The sequence below is a fragment of the Hypomesus nipponensis genome, chromosome 2 (assembly GCF_054491055.1).
Source record: "Hypomesus nipponensis isolate SF chromosome 2, ASM5449105v1, whole genome shotgun sequence".
NCBI classification, from domain to species: domain Eukaryota; kingdom Metazoa; phylum Chordata; class Actinopteri; order Osmeriformes; family Osmeridae; genus Hypomesus; species Hypomesus nipponensis.
The window spans coordinates 22,670,254-22,692,500 of record NC_140362.1 but is presented as its reverse complement, the minus strand read 5'-3'; the positions used below and the strand labels follow the sequence as shown (position 1 = coordinate 22,692,500).

Here is a 22,247-nt window from a genome sequence, read left to right as displayed (position 1 = left end):
CATTTGTCAGCTTGTCTAATGAGAAAACGCATGGACAGTGTGCAGGAGGTATTCCAAGACAGTAGGAGGGTAGTAGCCAATACGAGAATAGGTTCTTGCCACAGTAAACTTATCAATGTTCCTGAAGATACAAAGTATTTACACACCTGATTCTAAAGATCAGCTTTCTGACCAGCCTACTGGAGGGTAGATCTTCATGAGTAGTGTCACGTTGACCTGCCCTAGAGGACTTCCTCATGGTGTAGGTCTCGACCTTCAGCAGGAGAGAATAATACTGGTCTGCTTTCAGACTGCAGTTCTACTGGAGGACCTGGTGGTTATCGATTACTTATTTTACTGATCAATTAAGTGCAACAGTGGAGACATGAACTGACTCAGCAGTCCCATATGACGACCTCGCCGTAACCCAGTTTGTAATTCAATCTGAAGAAGATTTTAATATTTTGACTGAGATGCTAGCCAGCCAGATGGCTCAAACTAATACCTTTAATCTCTCAACACAGAGCGAAACAGCTGATTAATGGTGGCACATCTCTGGCTCTGTAAATTAGCAGCAGTGGATAAATCTGGGATTATCATTAGTCATCAGTGGCCAACTGCAGAAACAGAGACATGGAGGAAGAGTTTTATCCAAGTTTTATTATTTTGTAAAAAAACAGAAACAGACAGACTTGAGGAGTGATCCAGAGCTGTTCAGAGTCTGAAAGTTCAAAAACACTAAACAGAGCCAGATGGACGAGACTACTCTCTAAATGTAAACAGTTTGTAGTATTCATTCTCATTAAATCATTTAGTGCAGTATACACAGGATCAGTTACAATATGTTCAATGGCTGTTTGGAATTTTTAAAAGTACAATTAACAAAACTTCATAGAACACAAAGGCATGGAACAGAAGCACAGGTTAGGCAGTGTCCCTTCTGGGTCACCAATCAAGTACATTCAATGAGTAAAAATCAATAAATGTATACTATATCTTGTGAGTTGAGGTTAAAGGGTGTTCTAGTGTCATCCAGCAGGATGAAGGCGTTATATGTTCTAGTATTATAAGTATGATTTGTCTAAACAGAAACAAATGAAAATAAAACTGTGTTACAGTGGCATTTTTACACCCTTTTAGTGTTGTGAAGGCTTTTGACATCACTCACACAAAAGCTTGACTAGTGTTGAAACTTCCTACAGTCTAGTGCTGACACTTCCTACAGTCTAGTGTTGACACTTCCTACAGTAGTGCTTCAAACATATGGCACTTTACTTCCAGACTGCGGAAGTGACCAGATAGAAAGCTCCAGCAGTCTGCAGAGCTGACAGGACTGGGGCGGCTGAAATACAGCTCTGAAGCTGAACTCCTGCAGGGTGATCTTAGTGTTCCCGTCAGCTCCTAGCTGATGCATTAACACTGAGAGAGACCGAGGATAAGGACAGGGACTGTATATAATATATCTATATATAGATATACATATCAGATGGCTGAGCGGTTAGGGAATCGGGCTCTTAATCAGAAGGTTGCCGGTTCGATTCCCGGCAGTGAAAAATTATGTTGTGTCCTTGGGCAAGGCACTTCACCTTGCCTCGGGGGAATGTCCCTGTACTTACCTGAAGTTGCTCTGAATAAGAGCGTCTGCTAAAAAAATTTAAAAAATATATATCTAGAAACTTCTCACTGGGTGAGCAGGGGGATGTCTATCTCGATGCCGGACATGCGTGAGCGGGTGGAGAAGCGGTGACCGGCGTAGCTGGAGGCGTAGCCCTGTGAGGGGGCATACGTCTGGGACGGAGCATAGCTGTAGGCCTGGTTCCCCCCCACCTCAGACCCATAGCCATCAGGGGCGGAGATCTGGGACAGGTAGACCTGGGGCTGGGCGGGGGGGGCCATGCTCTGGGGGTAGGGCTGCAGGGGGCCGAAGGGCTGGGCGTCGATGACGGTGGGGGCATAGCCCTGGGGAGGGAAGGGCGTCTGGGGGCCGTAGACTGGGGAGGGGGGGTACCCGTTGGCAGTGAGGGGCTGGGCAGACAGAGAGGTGGGCATGGTGGGTAAAGGCAGCCAGAAGGGGGAAGGCAGCTTCTTACACATGCAGTACCACATGAACATCAGCAGGGCAGACAGCATGAGTCCGCCTGAGCAGCCGATGGAAACGTAGACAGCAAAGCCGTCGGAGAATATGGTGTCGTACTTAACGTTCATCTCCTTGGTGCGGAACAGGAACCACACTGAGGGCGCCAGAGCAATGGCGCCGCCCAGGAACAGGAACATTCCGGCCACGAGGTGGCAGCCCGCGCTGTTGACCAGGCAGCGGCTGGTCTTGATGTCTGGCTCAGGCTTGTCTGAGCAGCAGCAGGTGTTACACATCCCAGCCAGGCACAGCAGCAGGGCCACCGAGCCCAACAGCAGCCCTGCAGGCAGGCAGAACTGCAGCAGCCTCAAGTCCAGCTGGTCCACTTTGGAATACCACTGACAGACACAAAGAACACAACTTCATGACTTAACTCACTTATCTCAAATGACAGAGCCATTCCAATTTTTTTTTTTTTTTTTTTGGGAGTTCTAAATTGATGATAGAATATTTCTTTCTACCTCTGAATCATAGAAGTAACATCCGGAGTAGCCATCTTGTTTGACACACTTGGCCCACAGGCCGTCGTACACACTGATGTTTTTGGCGTTTTTGTTAAACGTGACCAGTCTCGTTACGCGCCACTGCGGTATCACGGTTGCCACGGCAATGCCTCCCACCGAAACTATGGCAACGATGAAGGAGAAGGCATTGGTGGCATGGATGTCCCTGCAGGTCATGACTGTCGGGACAGGAAGTTATGTCAGGTGGTCAACCCAGATCTTCCTGTATCGGAGCAGAGAGACAGGATGTTGGATGACAACTTCACAGCTAGCATCGAGGTGTTTGAAACGGCCCATATTGATTTTCATTCTTTACTGGCAGACAAGTGGAGAACAAGCAAGTGTACTTAAAACCCAGTTGAACCAGGAGTCATCACTGTTAACCAGCATAGCATGTTTAAACCCCAACCCCCCCCCCCAAAAGCCCTCTTCTCTCTCCCTCCTATTCACCACAGCAGTCCTCGTATCTGCATGTCCTCATTTCATAGACAGCTTTGTATGGATGGAAGAGTACATTAAGCAAGTACTATGGAAGCTACAGTGCATAAAACAATAGACAATAGGCAGTGGTCTAGCCTGTTTATGCTTTATAATGGCACTGTTCCAATGTCATCAGCTTTATTCACCAAGTAAGTTTGCACAAACAAGGAACTTACTATGGCAGGATGGTGCATACGGTAAACATATAGTTTAAAATATAAGATGTAGAAAATATCATAAAAATTAACAACAGTATAATGATGTATTCACGATATGCACGCCTTACTTACGCATTTTGCATAAACCAGGTCAACAACTTCTGGTAGCTAGCAGTTACTTTGCTCTCACAAACATTTTTTTTTTCTTTTTCCGAGGAGTTTGTGTGATCTTCCCAAAATGACAATTAACGATGTACATAGTATTATAAGTTGCTGCCCTTTAAGCAAGAGGGAAAAGGGGTTCAAATTCTAGCCTAAGTTTCGAGATAAATTGACAATTACGCTGTATCTAGTACTCACAGAGTGCAAGTAGCTAACTATAGCTAGCTAGCTATCGTCATATCGATTTGAGCAGTAACATTAGCTAGCTAGCTAGTTAAGAATTTTTGCTACATTATAATATACTCAATTATCTGATTATCAGCTTGCTAGCTAGTCGTTAATGTTAGCAGCTGAATAATCGGTCGGTCACATTAGTTTCCTACTATGGATAATGCAATGTAACTTGCTAAAAAAAAAAATATATATATATATGTCAACACCGGGAGAGATCTCAGCGAGGACAACCTGTTATCGGTCGATGAAAAAGGCAAGAAGCCGCCCAATCTGAGTGATTGTAAAGTATTAAAAGTCAGGTTTTTAACTTCGCCAACTTTTCCCCGGAAATACTTAATGTCGTGTGCAGACAGCAAAATTCGCTCTAATGACAATATGATAGCCGACATTCTCAGATAGTTTGACTACATTTATGTTTAGCCATCTAATATAAATGTGGTTTTCCTTATTTTAGTGGCTAGGTATGTCATCATAAGCAGTGGACTAGATGGCTCTAACGATTCTCCTATACTATACAATGATGTAGCTATACCCGAGACAGTAGGTACTGTACAGTCTACTAGTACAACAAAAATAGTTGGCTGGCTAGCATTATTTTACGTTACGTCTCTCAGAGACAATCCACGAAACCAATAAAACATAGCTAGTAACTAACTGGTTCGATAGTTAAGCATTTTTGTTCGTCTTACAAAGTTTTCCAGTTAGGACTTCGTTGCTAACAAGCTAACATTAGCAGCTTGCTACACGTCTGGAACTACAGTACAACCTGTTGCGGCTCGATTTCTATTCGAAATGTATAGCCTACCTTAGAAACGCTTCTTAACTGTATATAAACGAAATCGCCCTCTTTTCTATATACATATCGAATCACCTACCTTTGGTTAAAGCGATTCTATTGTGTTCAGAATAGCAAAATTGGTGCCATCTCCTGCCTGTTGCGGTTGATTAGCTCAGCGCTGGGAAGGATGATGGGCTGTTGTTTCAGGCGCGTTCCCGTACTGGCATGGGAAAGGGCGGACTGAAAACCCCATCAGCGCGTTCACGATATACAATAACCTCCCTGCATAACATGATGCCCTCTGCCATTCAGATCGCTTATTTACGTATTTCATTGTTTGATTATACATTTAATTTTGAGTACTTTGACCCTCCATTCTCATTGTACTACATAGTCCTAACGGATGTTCTCCTTCCATTGTGTGTATTGTAGGAAGACGTCCAAATCCACATGATATATAAATCGGTTGGACAGGATGGATTAGCTGACTTCCTCCCTAATGGTAAGATGTTACCCACAGCTCTGGTCCTCTGATATGGTAGGTGGGAACATTACAAAGACATTGAGTGAAAAGTAAGTTAAATAATATAATAATTAAATTATAAAAAGAAAATTGATGGTATTTAACTTAATGGAATTTCTGGTCATTCTGAATCAAATCCACTTCACCTACATAGAGAGTGCTGACTGTGATCATTTCCCCTCTGTTCACCAGGAGAGCACCCAGAACCACCCTTCCCCAGCCCCCCATTTCCTGGGTCAAGGGTCGTTCACAGGAGGAAGAAAAGACAGGTGCGTTATCCTCATCATGAACTAGTACGTTAGTCATCATATGGGAAATGCTGCCGGAGGGAAAATGCAGAAATATGAGTCATGTGGAGTTCAGGTGTTGTGTGTGTGTGTGTGTGTGTGCATATCATGCTGTGAAGAAAGAAGATGAGAGCAAATAACTTTGTTATCTCAAACTTGGCTTGGTAGTTTGCCATGGATGTTTCTTCACCAGAGTAGAAAGAGATGTGCTCCACTCCCTCTCTCCTCCCACACACTCTGTTTCTTCCTCTCCCCTTGCTTCTTTCCTCCCCCTCATCAAACATTCACCAGGAGAGGAGAGGCTGTCCTCTCGGCCTGCAGAAGAGCTTCAGGTTGTCTTCAGCTGACAAGCTCCTGCCCCTTAGAGCGTTTTGTCGAGTTCCCAGAAAGACCCCATGTAGCTAGAGCATCCATGGATTCATCCATAAACCCATATATACAGTCTACTGGATAAGGGTGTGTGGATGTGCAGTACTGTAGATGTTGTTACTTGTGTGGTTTTGAGCATGTCGTCTTAGCTTGTGTATGCTTGTTCACATGCGTGTGCGTGTTCACATGCGTGTCACTGAGGCTGACAGGCTGTTTTGTGTTCCAGGCCTCTCACGCATCCCACAGTGTGGAAGAGGAGGCTAAATACATTGAGCTGATGGTGATCAACGACCACCTGATGGTGAGTAGAGGCTGTGCAGGCCCATCAGCTCAGAGTCTCAACCCTGGACATGCATCTGGCCACACGCCATTTTAGCCAATCATTTTACACATGGACACATTCGATCCAGTTAGTGTTGTTTTCCTCCTCCTCCTCAGTGTTGTGTTGTGTTTCCCTCCTCAGTATAAGAAGCACCGGCTCTCAGTTGGCCAGACGAATAACTACGCTAAGTCCGTGGTCAATATGGCTGACATGGTAAGTCATGTATTGATCCTCTTCTGGGAAAGCATGCTATGATGCTGTGACCACTTCCAGGGACTGGCATTGACAGCTACTCCTTTGATTTCTTGTTTGACCTTTCTCACTCTCACTACTCCAAATCAGACCGTTCTCCTGAAGTTAATGTGAGCAGCCTCTGGCCCGTGACAGTGTTCTCCTGGAGCAGGGCAGGGAGATGGTATCACCTCAGCGGGGGTCCTCAGAGGGGGGTCCTCAGAGGGGGGTGCTCCTCAGAGGGGGGTGCTCAGAGGGGGGGCAGAAAGCAGTCCAGTGATGTTGCCCGCCAACTGTGCTTTGCAGCTGAAATATGATAGGCTTGTTAGAGAGCAGTAGGGTCACTGCTGTAAGCTGATAGGCTGGTGAAACAGGAAAAGGGCTGTATCTATTTTTGTGCCCTTGAGAATTTGTGATCATATGAAGCTGATGCTATTTACGAGGACACATCGATCTTCACACACACTAGTCTGTCTCCCTCCAGGGCTCCATGCTGCTTGGTGTCCAGGCAGTCTGTCTCCCTCCAGGGCTCCATGCTGCTTGGTGTCCAGGCAGTCTGTCTCCCTCCAGGGCTCCATGCTGCTTGGTGTCCAGGCAGTCTGTCTCCCTCCAGGGCTCCATGCTGCTTGGTGTCCAGGCAGTCTGTCTCCCTCCAGGGCTCCATGCTGCTTGGTGTCCAGGCAGTCTGTCTCCCTCCAGGGCTCCATGCTGCTTGGTGTCCAGGTAGTCCAGTCTCCATGGCTGGAAGTTGTAAAGAGTCTCTGTGGGGTTTGGAGCTCCCCAAAACTCAGAAGCAGCCGACAAATCAGAATCTCCCCTCACCTCAGTATCAATATACTGTGTGATACTGTACTACTGTACTGTGCTGTACTATGGAGTCAGATGGCTGAGCGGTTAGGGAATCGGGCTATTAATCACAAGGTTACCGGTTCGATTCCTGGCCGTGCCAAATGACATTGTGTCCTTGGGTAAGGCACTTAGCTTAATGACTAATGACTGCTTAATGACTAAATGTAAATAAAATAACAATTTAAAAAGATACTGTACTGTGCTGTCCTTCTCATCTGAACCCGTCTGAGCTCATAGTCACGAGTCCCTGATCTGACCTGTCCCTGTCTGGGATGTTAGTCCTCTTCAGGAGGAGTGGGAAATGTCCTGTAGGACCTTCCTGGACGGTCTCTACTGGACGGTCTCTACTGGACGGTCTCTACTGGACGGTCTCTACTGAACGGTCACCTCGTGTGCTGCTGACTGATGTTTGTGACTCCCTCCTACCAGATCTTCAAAGAGCAGCTGAACACTCGCATCGTGCTCGTCGCCATGGAAACGTGGGCGGCCGACAACAGGTTCAACATCGATGACGACCCCATGGTGACGCTGAGGGAGTTCATGAAGTACCGGCGAGATTTCATCAAGGAGAAGTGTGACTCTGTGCACCTGTTCTCGTGAGTGTGCCCTCCCTCACGTCTGTGCACGTGTGTCAACATGTCTCAGGAACTCACGTTTGTTCGGTTTTAATCTGTTTTTCTCTTTTCATCAGTGGGAATCGTTTCCATAGCAGCTGGGGTGGGGCTTCCTATATGGGTGGAGTCTGCTCCCTGACCAAAGGGGGAGGAGTCAACGAGGTAGGCACCCTCACTCTGTCCAAACATCTTATTAGTGAACCACTAGCCTTCACACGAGGCCTGCCTCTCTAACCTCCTCCTCTGCCTCTCTAACCTCCTCCTCTGCCTCTCTAACTGCCTCCTCTGCCTCTCTCAGTACGGCAAGACAGATGAGATGGCCATAACCCTTGCCCAGTCGCTTGGGCAGAATGTTGGCATCTTCTCAGACAAGAAAAGGATCCTTAATGGTACAGTACCTACTTCTCACACACACACACACACACACACACACACCTTTGCCATGTGTGATTATGTGTCATTTTCCACAGGCGAGTGCAAGTGTGATGATCGTTGGTCTGGCTGTATCATGGATGATGTTGGGTGAGTCTCTACTGAAGCACATGTTCCTCCCTGTCCTCTATAGCCACACCCTCTACTGAAGCACATGTTCCTCCCTGTCCTCTATAGCCACACCCTCTTCTGCAGCCTCCCACGCATCCCTCTTCTTCTCCTGATCTGTGACCAAGCAGCATCTTAGTGTGTGTTGTCTCTGGTTGTTCTCGGGACGACAGGAACATAATGGAGCATAAAAGCATCTCAGAGCTCAGTGACTATCTCAGAAAACGTTAGTCTGGTCCTGCTCCAATGTACGCAGGTACAGCCTGTAACCTCTAACCCTTGCTCCACAAACTAACTCCCCATATCTTCCAAAAACACACTGTGTACTTTTGTCCTCTCAAGTATGACTATTGAATTACAACACAGACCCAAAAGAGAGACTTCTTAAAGAGTCTTTCTTTGAGAAACAAACCAGGTTTTAGCCCTCATGAACAAAGTAAATATGGTGAGAATCATCTTAAGTGTATGTCAGTGATATCACCACTAGATGGCAGTACAGACTGCTGTTTATTACCAGCATGAGTCGTTCCAGCTCAGTGATTTAGATTAAGCACTCAGGCAGCATCTCTTATGGACTGCACCATTCCTATCTCCGCGAGGGAGGTCGTCCATATCCAGTCTGGTACTGGAGTCTTAATGACCAGCACCCCTGTTAGGTGTGTATGTTCCTGTTCCGTTACCTGGAGGAAAAGGTCCAGTGTTATGTCTTGTTCTGCCTTTGCATTTGTTGTTCGGTACTATTCTGTGATATTTTTCTTTACATGTAAAATGTGCGTGTGTGTGTTTGTGTGTGCAAATCTATGTGCAGCCTTGCTTTGCTGTGTGCCTGTGTGTGTCTGCATATGGTTTAGACTTTGTGTGTTTTGGCGTGTGTGTGTGTGTGTGTGTGTGTGTGTTTGTGAGTGTGTTCTCTTCCTGTGTGTGTGTGTTTACCCTCTTCTTGCATCTCCCCTCATCCCTAACGGGACAGCAGGTGAGCACAATCTTGGCTGGAACTGTGCTCGTGCGGTTTGAACCAATCAGCTGCCTGGAAGGGTTGTCAGTCATCACAACCTTTCAACCATATCATCCAATAGCATCGCTGCCTCTGAGGCGGTGTCCCGCCGTAGCTTTGACTTATTCAAACAATAAGGAAAAATACAGCCTGATGCACTCAGAAGGGTTGGCTGTATTTTTTGGTACAGATTTTCTGTAAACTTTCATATGTATTTTATATATGTTCAAGTTTTGGGCTGATGTCAATTGCTGAACACTTTTACACCAGCAGATTGCTCTGTTCTTATTATAACCAAGGGGATCATCCTTCTCTGTGTGCTTAAAGCCCTGCACATCATGACCTCTTCCATCCTGAACCGATTGATACAGTCTGCAATGTCATTCTCATCCCTGATAGTTCTGTACTTCACACCTAAAGACCCAGAGAGTCTCTAGCACCACAACACCTAAAGACCCAGAGAGTCTCTAGCACCACAACACCTAAAGACCCAGAGAGTCTCTAGCACCACAACACCTAAAGACCCAGAGAGTCTCTAGCACCACAACACCTAAAGACCCAGAGAGTCTCTAGCACCACAACACCTAAAGACCCAGAGAGTCTCTAGCACCACAACACCTAAAGACCCAGAGAGTCTCTAGCACCACAACACCTAAAGACCCAGAGAGTCTCTAGCACCAAAACACCTAAAGACCCAGAGAGTCTCTAGCACCACAACACCTAAAGACCCAGAGAGTCTCTAGCACCACAACACCTAAAGACCCAGAGAGTCTCTAGCACCACAACACCTAAAGACCCAGAGAGTCTCTAGCACCACAACACCTAAAGACCCAGAGAGTCTCTAGCACCACAACACCTAAAGACCCAGAGAGTCTCTAGCACCACAACACCTAAAGACCCAGAGAGTCTCTAGCACCACAACACCTAAAGACCCAGAGAGTCTCTAGCACCACAACACCTAAAGACCCAGAGAGTCTCTAGCACCACAACACCTAAAGACCCAGAGAGTCTCTAGCACCACAACACCTAAAGACCCAGAGAGTCTCTAGCACCACAACACCTAAAGACCCAGAGAGTCTCTAGCACCACAACACCTAAAGACCCAGAGAGTCTCTAGCACCACAACACCTAAAGACCCAGAGAGTCTCTAGCACCACAACACCTAAAGACCCAGAGAGTCTCTAGCACCACAACACCTAAAGACCCAGAGAGTCTCTAGCACCACAACACCTAAAGACCCAGAGAGTCTACCTCCAGGTCCTGGGACTGGGGTTACCATAGATACCAGAGCTCCTCAGCTGACATACTTGTCAGTATGAGGTGTGATTGGGCAGTGAGCTCGACCACAGCCGTTACCCAGAATCCCTTTCTCTAACCAGAAGTCAATGGTATTTCAGACACTCGTATTCAATGAGCCGATCTCAGCGCATGCATGTCCGATCAAACACTCTGAAACTACTGGGACTCACTTCTTTCTACAGGGATGTGTGTGTGTGTGTGTGTTCTGTATGTACGTGCGTCTACGTTTGTGTGTAAATGTGTGTGTGTGTGACAGGGTTTGGGTGGGTTGCAGGTCACCAAGTTTGATGTGGTGGGTTCTGCTAGGATTCTACTAGGGTTCTAAACCTTATGAAACTAAGGTTTCAGGTTTCATAAGATTGTCTCTTTGACAGAGTATGTAATACCCTGCTGTACTATAGGGTCAATAGTGAATCACTGAATCAAGATGTTTTGATTTCTTGCGTTTTTGTTACAGAACCCTTGTCCATCACAATGGAAACCCTGTTGTATTGTATCCATTGATTATTTGTCATCAACGTTGTAGGGAAAGTAGACCTCTGGTCTGCCCCCCCCCCGCCTTCTGGAGCTGCAGTGTAATTCTCTATTGTGTTTCTAGTGCTGATTGACAATGCGCCAACAGAGACACTTCAATGTGGATGTTTGGATGCGTTATTAGCATTAGTGTTAACAACACCGTAGAGGACCATTCAGAGTTCAGTGCTGATTGCAGAAACAGCTTTTATGTGGACAATGAGTTGCACGGGAAATCAATTCCATACTGGAAACACAAGCCCTCTGATTGAGAGTGTACAGTCTACAGCCCTCTGCCCCTCCAGAAATTGACCTTTAAGCTTAAGTGTTCCAAGTGATCCATTATTTTAAATGACTCAACTTCAGCAACAGAAGAGAAGGAGTTTTACTGTTGAATCAGCAGGTCAGGAAGCAGACGACCTGCCTCACTGCAGACCGACCTGCCTCACTGCAGACTAACCTGCCTCACTGCAGACTGACCTGCCTTACTGCAGACTGACCTGCCTCAATGTCAGCTACCGCCTCAACAGATCTGACCTAGTGATGCATATATACATACCTTAAAAGCAATTGATTGTATTGTGTTTTGATATGTTGTGTACATGAATATACATAGTGGGTATTTCCCTTTGGAATGGTTTACGTAGCCGGTGTGAATTGGTGAAACTCACTTTTCAAGCATGTAACAGGCCACCCGCTTCATTGAATAGCTAGCTTTACTTTGGCCTAGCTGGTTGTGGTGGCACTTGGGAAGTCAGAGATGGCGTGTTCGATCCTCTGTAAAGGATAAACACGGTCCGGAAAACTCTGACGAAACTTGCAAGACCATGTCTGTTACATACCCGTCACATTTACATAGTACTAAGTGCGTATCGTCATAGAAACTCCTAAAGTCATTGGATTGTTACCATTTCTGACTAGCTATAAACAACCTAAAAAGTGTGCGTGTGTGTGTGTTCATGCTCTGTATCTGTGTGAGTGTGTGTTCATGCTCTGTATCTGTGTGAGTGTGTGTTCATGCTCTGTATCTGTGTGAGTGTGTGTTCATGCTCTGTATCTGTGTGAGTGTGTGTTCATGCTCTGTATCTGTGTGAGTGTGTGTTCATGGGCACATATGAGGCTGCTGTTATGCAGCAGCAACCTTCCTGCAGCTGAGCAGGTTGTCCTGTCTGAGCCTGACAGCAGGGCTGTCTGAGCCTGACAGCAGGGATGTCTGAGCCTGACAGCAGGGCTGTCTGAGCCTGACAGCAGTCCTGTCTGAGCCTGACAGCAGTCCTGTCTGAGCCTGACAGCAGGGCTGTCTGAGCCTGACAGCAGTCCTGTCTGAGCCTGACAGCAGGGATGTCTGAGCCTGACAGCAGTCCTGTCTGAGCCTGACAGCAGGGATGTCTGAGCCTGACAGCAGTCCTGTCTGAGCCTGACAGCAGTCCTGTCTGAGCCTGACAGCAGGGCTGTGTCCTGCAGGGCTGTATCCAGTGTACCTGTGTAATGCTGTGCTTGTGTTGAACAGCTTTTACCTGCCGAAGAGGTTCTCTGACTGCAACGTGGAGGAATATCACAACTTCCTCAACAGTGGAGGTGGAGCCTGTCTGTTCAACAAGCCTCTGAAGGTTGGAGCTCCACACACACACACACACACAAACACAGACAAACTCGCACACACAGACACGCTCAACCAAAACTCTGTCTTTCACCAAACCCTAATAAGGGTCCTCCTACTTCCTGTTTCCTGTCTCCAGCTATTGGATCCTCCAGAGTGTGGGAACGGCTTTGTGGAGCCGGGGGAGGAGTGTGACTGTGGGAGCCCTGCGGTGAGCTGGCCGGACACGGCCTCAGTGGTCCTGTTGATCCACAGTCACGGTGAGCGTGTGTGACACCTGTGCATCCTCTCTCTGTCTGATAGGAGTGTGTCAGAGAGGGAGACAGCTGCTGTAAACAGTGCACCCTCACTCACGGCTCCAAGTGTAGTAACGGACTCTGCTGCAACAACTGTCAGGTACAGCTGAGCCCGCGCACACACACACACACACACACACACACCGTGTCTGAACTGTTTGGCATGGTGTGTGTGAGCAGATGGAGTACATGGGTGTGGTGTGCCGCGAGGCGGTGAGCGATTGTGACATCCCAGAGAACTGCACCGGGAACTCCAGCCAGGTGATGGCGCTCTCTCTTACACCCGCTTCCTCAAAGCCACTGGATCCCCATGACAACCTGAGGGATCCTGTCACCATGTTCCTAATACTGTGTTTTGTTGGCAGTGCCCCCCGAATGTGCACAAGATGGACGGCTACAGCTGTGAAAAGGACCAGGTAAGATCTCCTCTCTCTCTCTCTCCTTCCTTCCCTCTCTTTCCCTCCTTCTCTATCTCTCTCTATATAAATCTATAAATTGCACTCTTTTTCCTCTGTCTCTGTCTCTCTCTCTCTCTCTCTCTCTCTCTCTGTCTCTCTCTCTGTCTCTCTTTCTGTCTCTCTCTGTCTCTCTCTGTCTCTCTCTCTGTCTCTCTCTCTCTGTCTCTCTCTCTCTGTCTCTCTCTCTCTGTCTCTCTCTCTCTGTCTCTCTCTCTCTGTCTCTCTCTCTCTGTCTCTCTCTCTCTGTCTCTCTCCAGGGCCGTTGCTTCAACGGGAGGTGCAAGACCAAAGATAGACAGTGCAAATACATTTGGGGCGAGAGTAAGTGAAACCCTAAAAGTTCTCTGTAGATGTAAGACCATAGTACATTAACTTCTGCTGTGTTCTGATCACCGTGGTGACTAACCGTTCTGATCACCGTGGTGACTAACCGTTCTGATCACCGTGGTGACTAACCGTTTGTATCACCGTGGTGACTAACCGTTCTGATCACCGTGGTGACTGACCCTGGTGTTGTGACTCCCTCAGAGGCGACGGCAGCAGACAAGTTCTGTTACGAGAAGCTGAACATCGAGGGCACGGAGAAGGGCAACTGTGGGAAAGACAAGGACACCTGGATCCAGTGTAACAAGCAGTAAGAGCTCTCGTTAGACAGGACCCCCAGAGCCTCTCTGACCCAGGAGGATGTCCTCACTGTTACCTCCAGAGCCCACCATCATCTCATCAGAGATGACATTTGAAGATGATATTCTAAGTATATTGTTACTTTGATAAGATAATAATGTTTGTTGTGGCTACTGGAGTACTGCATATCAGACGACATAAGAAGATACAGAAGGGCAGTGCTAACAGTCCCTGATTGGACACACAACCTCACATGATTTCCCTCTCCACACCTTCGCCCCCCCCCGTGTTTCAGAGACGTGCATTGTGGGTACCTGCTGTGCTCCAACATCTCTCCGGCGCCCCGGCTGGGGGAGCTGCAAGGGGGGCTGACGTCATTCTCTGTGGCCCAGCACAGTGCTTCCCTTGACTGCAGGTACTCACCAGCGCTCACACACACACACACACACACCTCCATTTACATATACCAGGAGAGGCTCTTATGTTTCTATTGTAAATCAGTTTCTCACCCACTTCAACTCACATTGCAAATCTGGGAATCAAACAAATTGTGTGGAAGGTTTGTCAGTCATCGATGCACAAAGACAACCTCTGGTCTGAAACTCCATGTTTCCCTCCATCAAAACCTTTCTTCGTCTCATTACTTTTATTATTTCTCTCTATCTCTCTACATCCTGCTCAACTCTGCTCCTTTGGTTGGTGTGTTATTGCCAGTAAGACATTCCAAAAATGGAGAAATCTAAACGTACATTTGCCACAGGACAAACCGACACAGACACAGTCCTCAGGTGAAGCTGACGGAGGATGAGAAGGGACTTGCAGACTACAGTGTTGGTCTGTAAGTGTGACCTCCATCTGAGACCCCCATCCGTAATGTCCCCTGTTCTCTCCCTGCCGGCCAGCGGGGGTCATGTGATGATCGACGGGGACAGTGACCTGGGCTACGTGGAGGACGGCACAGCGTGTGGGACAGACAGGATGTGCTTCAGCCACAGGTGCCTCCCCGTGCAGCAGTTCAACTTCAGCACCTGCCCTGGGACCAGCGACAAGATCATCTGTTCTGGGCATGGGGTACGGAAGCACACACACATTCACACAACACACTGCCATTCACACACACACACACAATCATGCATGCATGCATTAAGACACACTTGTTCACTTGCACATGCACAAATATGCACTTAGTGCACAATCACCTCACCTACATGGTCCCCCTACCCACTCTCTGAGGGTGTGTGTGTGTGTGTGTTTCAGATCTGCAGTAATGAGCTGAAGTGTGTGTGTCACCTGGGCTGGGCTGGGGAGGACTGTAACTCCACCTCTCCCCTCAGCTACCTGGTTGTGGGTCCCACCCCCTCTGACACAGGTAGGCACCTCTCCTCAGCCTTCCTCTCCTTCTCTATATCCATCTCTATCCATCCTTCTATCCATCTCTATCCATCCTTCTATCCATCTCTATCCATCCCTCCTCCTCCCCCTCCTCTACCTGGTCAGATTGTTTCTGTTACTTAGACACATCAAGATTTTTATTTATTTCACAAACAGTTCCTGGTCTCTTTATGCTTTCAGTCACCTGGCTTTTTTAGAAAGTTGCGTAAGTCATTTTTTTGTTTGTCATTCTTTTCACTCATTCTTTGTCGACAGGCTCATGTCATGACGGACGCTGAGGTCAGATTTGAGTTCCTCCTCGTTGTGTTTTGTCCTGTCTGTGATGTCATTTCCTCCTCTTTTTCGCACACCCTGTGTTACTCAACACACTGTGTTGAGTTCGAGTTGAGCATTCCATAAAGATTGACTGCAAGATCTTTTGACTGCCATTGTCCCTGGCAATGTAGTTTTGTAGTGTGACCTAAATACAGCATATCCCTTTAACTGTGTGGACTTCTCCTCCAGTCAGCCCTGTATCTCAGTGTGATGTGCTCAGTGCGTGATGTCTTCTAACTGCACCCCTCCATAGTATGCATTGCCTCCCAACTACTGTTATCTTACATAAATGTTACACAAACATATACCTCGCCAATCCCTTCTCCACCACTTTCTTGCTTGCTCCCTCTCCTTTCCTCCTTTCCTCTCTCCCTCTACCTCTCTCTACCTCTCTCCCTCTCCCTCTCTTTACCTCTCTCTCCCTCTCTCTCCCTCTACCTCTCTCTACCTCTCTCCCTCTCCCTCTCTTTACCTCTCTCTCCCTCTCTCTCCCTCTACCTCTCTCTCTACCTTTCTCCCTCTCTCTCTCTTTACCTCTCTCTCCCTCTCTCTCCCTCTACCTCTCTCTCTCAGGTATCACCAGCACCAACATCATCATCGGGGCCATCGTTGGTTCCATCATCTTCCTGGCTGTGGTGCTGGCCTTAACTGCCTGGGGCTACAAGTGAGTATCTGTCTTTCTGAGAGGACGTGAGTGCTGGGCCTCAGGGAAGGTGCTGACCCTGTGCTGGGCCTCAGGAAAGGTGCTGACCCTGTGCTGGGCCTCAGGAAAGGTGTTGACCCTGTGCTGGGCGTCAGGGAAGGTGCTGACCCTGTGCTGGGCGTCAGGGAAGGTGCTGACCCTGTGCTGGGCCTCAGGAAAGGTGTTGACCCTGTGCTGGGCGTCAGGGAAGGTGCTCACCCTGTGCTGGGCATCAGGGAAGGTGCTGACCCTGTGCTGGGCATCAGGGAAGGTGTTGACCCTGTGCTGGGCCTCAGGGAAGGTGCTGACCCTGTGCTGGGCCTCAGGGAAGGTGCTGACCCTCTTCCTCCCCCTGCAGGAGCTACAGACAGAGATGCTATGCAGAGTCAGAGGTGCACAGAAGATTCTGCCGGTTGGTTCCCTTTCAGTACTTATTCTGCTTTACATGTTTAGGTTACTGTCATGTGATCAGCTGCATCACCTGACGACAGTAAAGTAGCTCCTTAACACTGACCTGGCATGTTTCCAGACAAATGCCCCCAGGAGATTACGTGAAGAAGCCTGGGGACGCAGACTCCTTCTACAGCGACATGCCCCCTGGGGTCAGCACTCACTCAGGCTGCAGCTCAAAGAAGAGGTGTGCCTGTCTGTCTCACCTGCAGATATACACCCGCTCCTTCACCCCCTCCATCCCCTCCATCTCTCAGAACATCTCTCTGTTCGGCTTCAGGTGTGCCATCTCACTGCCATCTCATTCTCAGCCACTGTCTATGTGTGTGTGTGTGTGTGTGTGTGTGTGTGTGTGCGCCGAGTGTTTGGCAGTGTCTGCGCTTGAATGATTGTGAGAGTGTTTTGTGAAGGCAGTTTTCAACATCAGGCTCACAGCTGTGTGTGGTGCTTGGTGCTGGGATGTCCAGCTCTCTGTGTCACTCCTGTGGGGTTTCTGTCTTCATGAGTCATGGCGTCGCTCCAGGTTGTCATGGCATCATTTAAATCTGCATGGTGTCACTGTTTGTTGTCATGGTAGCATCATTTCCTCTCCCTGCCCTGTTGTTCTGTTCTGTGGAGACCAAACTAAACGATTTAGACAGCCACCACTTAGTTTAAAACATCGTTTAAGTTCTCTAGTTTAACTAAAGAACAATTTTCTGTAGTTATAATGCTGATTATTCACACTGTGTGTGTGTGTGTGTGTGTGTGTGTGTGTGTGTGAAGATCTAATGGGCTGTCCCACTCTTGGAGTGAGAGAATCCCTGATGCCAAACACATCTCTGACATCTGTGAGAACGGACGACCAAGGAGCAACTCGTGGCAAGGTAGCCCACACACACACCTCACACACCACGCACACACACACACACACACCACGCACACACACCACACACACCACACACACTACATACTGTAACTTAGAGACTCGCACCCTATTAGGGTTGCCTCTGCTTCTGGTGTTGACTGTTTGGTTTCTTTACAGGACATCTGAGTGGCAATCGCAAGAAGCTGAAAGGGAAGAGGTTCCGTCCTCGTTCAAACTCCACAGAGTGAGTCTCCTGACGTCCCCAGCTGGTCTCTGTCCCCAGCTGGTCTCTGTCCCCAGCTGGTCTCTGTCCCCAGCTGGTCTCTGTCCCAGGGCTGGAGGTGACCCAGGGCTGGAGGTGACCCAGGGCTGGAGGTGACCCAGGGCTGGAGGTGCCCCAGGGCTGGAGGTGTCCCAGCTGGAGGTGTCCCAGGGCTGGAGGTGACCCAGGGCTGGAGGTGACCCAGGGCTGGAGGTGCCCCAGGGCTGGAGGTGTCCCTGGAGGTGACCCAGGGCTGGAGGTGTCCCTGGGCTGGAGGTGACCCAGGGCTGGAGGTGCCCCAGGGCTGGAGGTGCCCCAGGGCTGCATTAGCAAAACACAAAACAAGTGGCTTAATCCCAAGATCTCTACAGACCTTGCGGCTAATTTAATGCTCTACACTTGAACGGGGGCTTGTAACTTGAAAGAGGATTTTTTTACTGTGTCGTCTTGTGCGTCTATGTTGCTTCACTCCGTATGCCTGCGCCTCGTCCATTAATGTTTATGCTCCAACGTTAGCAGGACTACTGGGTTGGCGTTCCCTTCTCAGCATGAGAAGGTTTGGCGTGAGAACGTGTGAACTGGTAGAGTGTGTCTTATGGCCTATGCATGAATTGGCAGACATGTTAAAGGTGTATAGCCTATTTTACAGTTGAATATTGCTGATATATAGCTACGTACATTTAACCAATACAAATGCAGCTAATGCTTGCTAGCACCAAAAAAATAACATACAATTATAAATCTTTACCCGGACAAGTGCCTTTTGTTCATGGACAATTGAAACGTTAGTGTGATTGTCCAAAGGACGAGTGCCTCATAAGGTTAATAGTTGTGTTTGACTTCATGCAGCGCCGGCGGCGCCGGCTGCAGCCGGCTGCCTTGAATCTGAGAACGTCATTGGCTGCTTCAAGTCAGCCGGGCTGCAGGCGGCTGCAGGCGACACCGGCGCTGCATGAAGTCAAACACAACTTATGTTGAGCCCTGGTAAGAGCTGTCAGTGACGTCATTTCCTGTGTCTTCCAGAACGCTGTCCCCTGCCAAGTCTCCCACTTCCTCCACGGGGTCCATTGCGTCCAGCCGCAGGTACCCCTACCCCCTGCCTCCCCTCCCTGACGACCAGAGGAAGGCTAACAGGCAGAGTGCAAGGGTCAGCAACAACAACACACACCATACAGCTGGACACAAGCGTGTACTTAGCTCAATACATGTTCATCATCTGTCTCCCGTAATGATTCATCCCTTTGTGTTTCACTTTGCAGCTGTGGGAGACTTCAATATAAGAGTCCTGATGTCGACTCTGCAGAAGTACTTAGGAACTACATTTTCGTCGGCTTTTCTATGAACTGAAAACAAAACACAAAAAAAATCTCACAAAATTGACACAAAATGATAAAAAAAAATAGACCACCTGGTTGGAGCATGGAAGAGGTGTGTAAGCGAGGTCCTCTGAGCCTAGCATGCACCATGGTTCACTCAGCAGGTTAGCTGTGCTCTGGGTGACACCCAGCAGGCTAGCTGGCTCTTCACACAGGAGCTAAGATCCGCTCCAGATCCAGAACACAACATCTGTCTGGCTCCACATCGCTCCCAACAAGACCACACAACCTCTCCCCCCAACCACCCTTACCTACCCTCTCTAGCCCCAACCCTGACCCCTCACTAGCCCCAACCCTGACCCCTCACTAGCCCCAACCCTGACCCCTCACTAGCCCCAACCCTGACCCCTCACTAGCCCCAACCCTGACCCCTCACTAGCCCCAACCCTGACCCCTCACTAGCCCCAACCCTGACCCCTCTCTAGCCCCAACCCTGACCCCTCACTAGCCCCAACCCTGACCCCTCACTAGCCCCAACCCTGACCTCTCTCTAGCCCCAACCCTGACCTCTCACTAGCCCCAACCCTGACCCCTCACTAGCCCCAACCCTGACCCCTCACTAGCCCCAACCCTGACCTCACTAGCTCTCCCCCTACCCAGGCAAGTGTTCTAAGATGATTAGTGCTCTTCTCTGTGGGGGCGGAACCAGGGACAGGTCACCCTATCGTATTGCTGGATTTCTTTACCATTTTCAAAGCACGCAAATCACTGTAGAACCACCAACACTATATGCATGTGAAACCCTGTTTATGAGCGAGCCTGATCTGGTCTATAGGACAGCATGCAGGGGTGGAGTGCTTTTAAGCTTTTTCTCAACCATAGGCAACACGTACTCTTATCACATTATTATAAGCAACAGGAGCTCATGACACAGACCCAACCACCCCATCTCCATCTCTTCCTTCCTGTTCTCCTGAGATGTTTGTGTGTAAATATGTACAGCTCAAAGGCAGAGTGAAATGTTTTTTTTTTCTTTTTTTTTTTTTTACTTCCTAAGAGGGGCTCCTTCTCTCCTGTCCTCCTGCTGTGTGCTGTTAGACACCTGCACACCCTCTCTCTGTGTCTCCTCTGTCCAGTAGACCTTCCTGTCTTTCTTTCTTCTTCGCTCTCCTCCCATGTGGCTGAATGCACTGGGCAGCTTTCGTTTTCATTCACAACGAATGTAACAATTTTAATCTTTTCACTTAGTTTTCTGCAGGAAAAACCAACAACCACCAGTTCAAACTGCTGAAGTAACAAAGTTAAGAATGTTATTATATTCACTAGGAATGTTTTGTGACAGGACACGAGTGTCCGCTTAACAAAGTTGTATATTTGAATGAATCCTTTCTACCCCTGCAGACATGAGGAAGAAGGGTCTGACATAGGTTTAGATAATTTTCAAAGTTTTCATTCATGCAGAGGTGGTTGTTTTAGAATTGAAAAATGTAGTGTTAAGCAATGCTTCTTTTCGCTTTGCTGATTGTGTGGATATACAAGATCAAATACTACATATTATTACAAAAGGAAGTTTGTGTCAAGTATTGATCATGATAAACTGAAAATCAGCGTGATTTTTTTTTAAATGGACTTTTGTTAAATGATATTGCTCTGTAAATGATGACAATGTTGTTTGAGCTTTGCTGTTTGAGACTGGCAGCATGACCGGAGGGCCCTCTGGCCTCTAGTGTGCTGTTCGTAAAGCTGTAACAGGAAACCCTTACAACCCTCACAACAGCATTGTGAAACTACAGTGATCCCCATTGGCTTGGGTTAAGTAGAGAAACTGTCTTTTGAGTTGACTGAGGAGTCAGGTTTTCACATCCTCAAAGCTCAAATTACACACAGAGGTCAGTCTGTGCTGTGTTCCTCACATGTATACGGTAACTCGTCCTACATCTCTGTACAGAGTTGCTGGACCAAGTCCTGACTCCTCTCCCAGTGTACATACTGTTGTCCTTAGGCTTTGTGTGTGTTAATGGCTTTTATGCTTTTAGTTCAATGTGGGCACTGTTTCTTTTCTACTGTATGCACCATGACTGGATAAACGTAGATCCTCCCAGTACTGGATTCAAATTTCTCCTGTATATGACCATTTTTATTTTTATCTCTTAAGTACCTTTTAATGTTCACTATTTTTTCCTCAGTATTATGTACAGCAGTTATTCAGACAGTAATTAAGTGCATTATCGTGATTAAGTGTATTGATGGGTTGAACAGAGATCTATTGTTATGTTGTTTTTTAGCACATTGGTTTGGGGTAGGTCCAAAGCGTGGTTACTCTGGCATGTGCCGATCTGGACGGCTTTGGTTAAAGATGGTCTGCTGCTCTGGCTGTGTGGGGAGGGACACTACAGGTGTTACCACAGCTCTGCTCTTCACTCTTGTATTAAATATGATAGAAGGCTGTTAAGGATGTTTAGTACCTGATGTTTTCCTTGGAAGTTTCCGGTTGCCGGGGGAAATAAACACATCGGTTAACATGTGTCAAGCAATATTTAGAAAATCCTACTGTGCTACCACTGTGCTGTATTTGGAAGATGTTGCATGAATGTGGCAGGGTTGGGACGAGGGCGGGGGTGGTTCCCCTCCCACGGGAGGATGTGGCGGCTGCAGACCTGCCGGGTCATCATGTCCCCCTCCCCTCTCCCCTCCACGTGTCTAAACCCCCAGAAACAGAACTGCACTGACGTCCTGAACCACAACACAAGGATGACGCTCAGACACAGACGTGAATGTATCAGAACCCTGGAGCACACCGGCCCAGCCTTCAGCCTGACCTCCACCTCTCCAACAGACACTGCGACCGTTCCCCCACACCTAGATGTACCTGAACTAACCCAACCTATTTGTTGCCGTCTTTTGTTCTTTGGTTGTTGTTGTTGTGATGCTGTACATAGACTGACGATGCAAAAATCAATGCCCATATTTTTTTCTCTTACAATATCATTCAGTATTGTAATATATTTAATATAAAATAAAACTTTCATCAATATG

The 22,247-nt window shown here is 47.9% G+C and overlaps 2 protein-coding genes across 3 annotated transcripts in view; one reads left to right on the top strand and one right to left on the bottom strand.

Annotated features, from left to right (window-relative positions):
* adam22 (ADAM metallopeptidase domain 22) overlaps positions 1–22,247 on the top strand; it is a 47,233-nt gene extending 24,986 nt beyond the window's left edge. Inside the window, exons 7-31 of one of the 2 annotated variants that reach the window (XM_084669041.1) lie at positions 4,861–4,930; positions 5,144–5,220; positions 5,834–5,908; positions 6,071–6,142; positions 7,439–7,605; positions 7,701–7,785; positions 7,922–8,012; positions 8,094–8,145; positions 12,480–12,579; positions 12,709–12,780; positions 12,873–12,965; positions 13,046–13,126; positions 13,231–13,281; positions 13,581–13,644; positions 13,852–13,957; positions 14,243–14,362; positions 14,850–15,018; positions 15,205–15,316; positions 16,228–16,318; positions 16,695–16,748; positions 16,866–16,973; positions 17,552–17,652; positions 17,811–17,877; positions 18,919–19,042; positions 19,155–22,247. In XM_084669041.1, the coding sequence (XP_084525167.1) occupies positions 4,861–4,930; positions 5,144–5,220; positions 5,834–5,908; positions 6,071–6,142; positions 7,439–7,605; positions 7,701–7,785; positions 7,922–8,012; positions 8,094–8,145; positions 12,480–12,579; positions 12,709–12,780; positions 12,873–12,965; positions 13,046–13,126; positions 13,231–13,281; positions 13,581–13,644; positions 13,852–13,957; positions 14,243–14,362; positions 14,850–15,018; positions 15,205–15,316; positions 16,228–16,318; positions 16,695–16,748; positions 16,866–16,973; positions 17,552–17,652; positions 17,811–17,877; positions 18,919–19,042; positions 19,155–19,175 (2,223 nt within the window). In that variant the 3' untranslated portion in view covers positions 19,176–22,247. Of the gene's footprint in view, positions 1–4,860; positions 4,931–5,143; positions 5,221–5,833; positions 5,909–6,070; positions 6,143–7,438; positions 7,606–7,700; positions 7,786–7,921; positions 8,013–8,093; positions 8,146–12,479; positions 12,580–12,708; positions 12,781–12,872; positions 12,966–13,045; positions 13,127–13,230; positions 13,282–13,580; positions 13,645–13,851; positions 13,958–14,242; positions 14,363–14,849; positions 15,019–15,204; positions 15,317–16,227; positions 16,319–16,694; positions 16,749–16,865; positions 17,067–17,551; positions 17,653–17,810; positions 17,878–18,918; positions 19,043–19,154 lie in introns of both variants that reach the window. The other variant, XM_084669039.1, reaches the window with a different exon arrangement.
* Positions 620–4,845, bottom strand: cldn12 (claudin 12). Its single transcript, XM_084669047.1, has 3 exons — positions 4,526–4,845; positions 2,575–2,839; positions 620–2,451 (listed from the first exon to the last, which is right to left on the bottom strand). The coding sequence occupies exons 2-3, from the start codon at positions 2,791–2,793 to the stop codon at positions 1,660–1,662; spliced, it is 1,011 nt and encodes a 336-aa protein (XP_084525173.1). The 5' UTR covers positions 2,794–2,839; positions 4,526–4,845; the 3' UTR covers positions 620–1,659.